The 1,904-nt window shown below is 37.4% G+C and overlaps 1 protein-coding gene across 1 annotated transcript in view; it reads left to right on the top strand.

Moving 5' to 3' along the window:
* The window catches only part of LOC107566015 (E1A-binding protein p400-like), a 51,919-nt gene that overhangs the window by 19,566 nt on the left and 30,449 nt on the right, over positions 1 to 1,904 (top strand). Inside the window, exons 14-18 of the mRNA XM_016251368.1 lie at positions 535 to 596; positions 746 to 824; positions 918 to 976; positions 1,079 to 1,136; positions 1,215 to 1,304. Coding sequence (XP_016106854.1) covers positions 535 to 596; positions 746 to 824; positions 918 to 976; positions 1,079 to 1,136; positions 1,215 to 1,304 — 348 coding nt within the window. The remainder of the gene's footprint in view (positions 1 to 534; positions 597 to 745; positions 825 to 917; positions 977 to 1,078; positions 1,137 to 1,214; positions 1,305 to 1,904) is intronic.

The following is a 1,904-nucleotide window of genomic DNA, read 5'->3' as shown; positions in this document are numbered from 1 at the left end:
GTCATTTTAGTACTTTCAACTTACTCATTTTGTTTCAGTTATTCACCAAAACAAAATTTCTTTTTTTTCCCTATCATTTGTAAGTGTTTTTTTTATTATTATTATTTATTATAATTTATGTTTACATTTTTATTTCAGCTTTATTTCAGTTAACGAAAACTATATTTAATCGTTTTTAACTTTAGGTTTAGTTAACAACAACAACACAGACATATACTTTAGTACTGGAACAAAACTGAGAAATAGCAGTTAAAATAATATTAATAAGAATAATAAAATCAAGGAATTGATTTGTGTGAATCTTAAGATGTTCTGCAACCTCAGAAGCATTCACCTGTGTTTGGGTTCATTGCCTTTCACTCGGTGTGGGTCAGATACAAAATAATGCATCATATTTATTAGAAATTAGTATTCACATTTAGACAGAAAATCTCACTGTGATCAGTGCTATTCCACTGTATGTGGAGAAATAGCAGTTAAAATAATATTAATAAGAATAATAAAATCAAGGAATTGATTTGTGTGAATCTTAAGATGTTCTGCAACCTCAGAAGCATTCACCTGTGTTTGGGTTCATTGCCTTTCACTCGGTGTGGGTCAGATACAAAATAATGCATCATATTTATTAGAAATTAGTATTCACATTTAGACAGAAAATCTCACTGTGATCAGTGCTATTCCACTGTATGTGGAGGTTTGTATTAGTTCCTCACAAAAATAATTTTTTCTCTCTGTCTTACCACAGGTTGTGGAAATCAAGCTGCGTTTTGAGATCTATGACAAACGACAAAAAGTTCTTAGCTTGCAGAAGGCTGCGAGTAAAGGTGAGATTAAGTAATGGTATCTGACCTGTCTTAACTGAATGTTCAGACTTTGTCAGAGATTATTAATTCAGAAGAGACTTTGTATTGCAACAGGCCAGTGTGCTAAAGTGACCCAGTCAGCTGGACAGAAGTCAGATAAAGAGAGTAAAGGGGTAAGATCTTCTCCATGAGTTCTCCGAGATCCAGCCTCTTTGCTGCTTCACTCATCCTCTCATTGTCTTTGACAATTTTTCTTCCCTTTTTTTCCCATACAGCAGGAGACCGGCCCATCCCGAAAGAGAAAGTCAAGCACCTCTCTTTCGGATGTAGAGGGTACATATTGCAATTAAATATAGTTGCCTTAACGTTCTTTGTGTGCATGCTGTTGATTGCTCCGTTGTTTTTTTGCAGTTGAAGATGAGGAAAGTACAATAGAGGAGCAGGAGGCGATGGAGGTGGCAGCTGATCAGAAAGCAGAGCTGGCCGAACTAACAAAAGAAGGTAAGTTTTAGGGCTGAACGATTAATTGCATTTGCGATAATATAGAGGCTGCGATTTACACTCGGTCACATGACACGCGCAAAAAAAAGAGGTGTGTCTGACTTGAAGATCGATCGGTGTGTGACATCAAAGTAAGGCAAGAGAAAGCATAAGGAGACGTCCGCTCTCTTATAGCTCTCGCAGTACTTTGATGACACACACCGATCGGTCTAAGTAGCACTGCTTCAAGTCAAACACATCTAAGCAGTCTTCAGAGGAAGCATCAAGTTGGCACGCTACAGTGTTGCCAAGTCCACGGTTTGGGGAACCCCTCCAAAAAACGTGTATTTTACCCCCTGGAACGTGATTTTTACTTGTGGACCCCCCTTGAAACGCGATTGGGCTAGTTTTAAGTAGCAATTGGGTGGGTTTTGTTGTGAAAACCTGGCAACCCTGGCACGCTACACGCAGAAATGTTTGAAAGCGTATATGAACGTACTTCAAAACGGCACATTGAAATTACTCAAGCAGTAACACTGTGTTACGATGGTTTTCAATACTGAAGACTTCGTCCTTAAGATAATGTATATAATAAGGTAATATATATATATATATATATAC

The sequence above is a fragment of the Sinocyclocheilus grahami genome, unplaced genomic scaffold, assembly GCF_001515645.1.
Source record: "Sinocyclocheilus grahami isolate Dianchi unplaced genomic scaffold, SAMN03320097.WGS_v1.1 scaffold1041.1, whole genome shotgun sequence".
Lineage (NCBI taxonomy): Eukaryota > Metazoa > Chordata > Actinopteri > Cypriniformes > Cyprinidae > Sinocyclocheilus > Sinocyclocheilus grahami.
The sequence above is the reverse complement of the archived record's forward strand: the minus strand, read 5'-3'. Positions and strand labels throughout refer to the sequence as shown.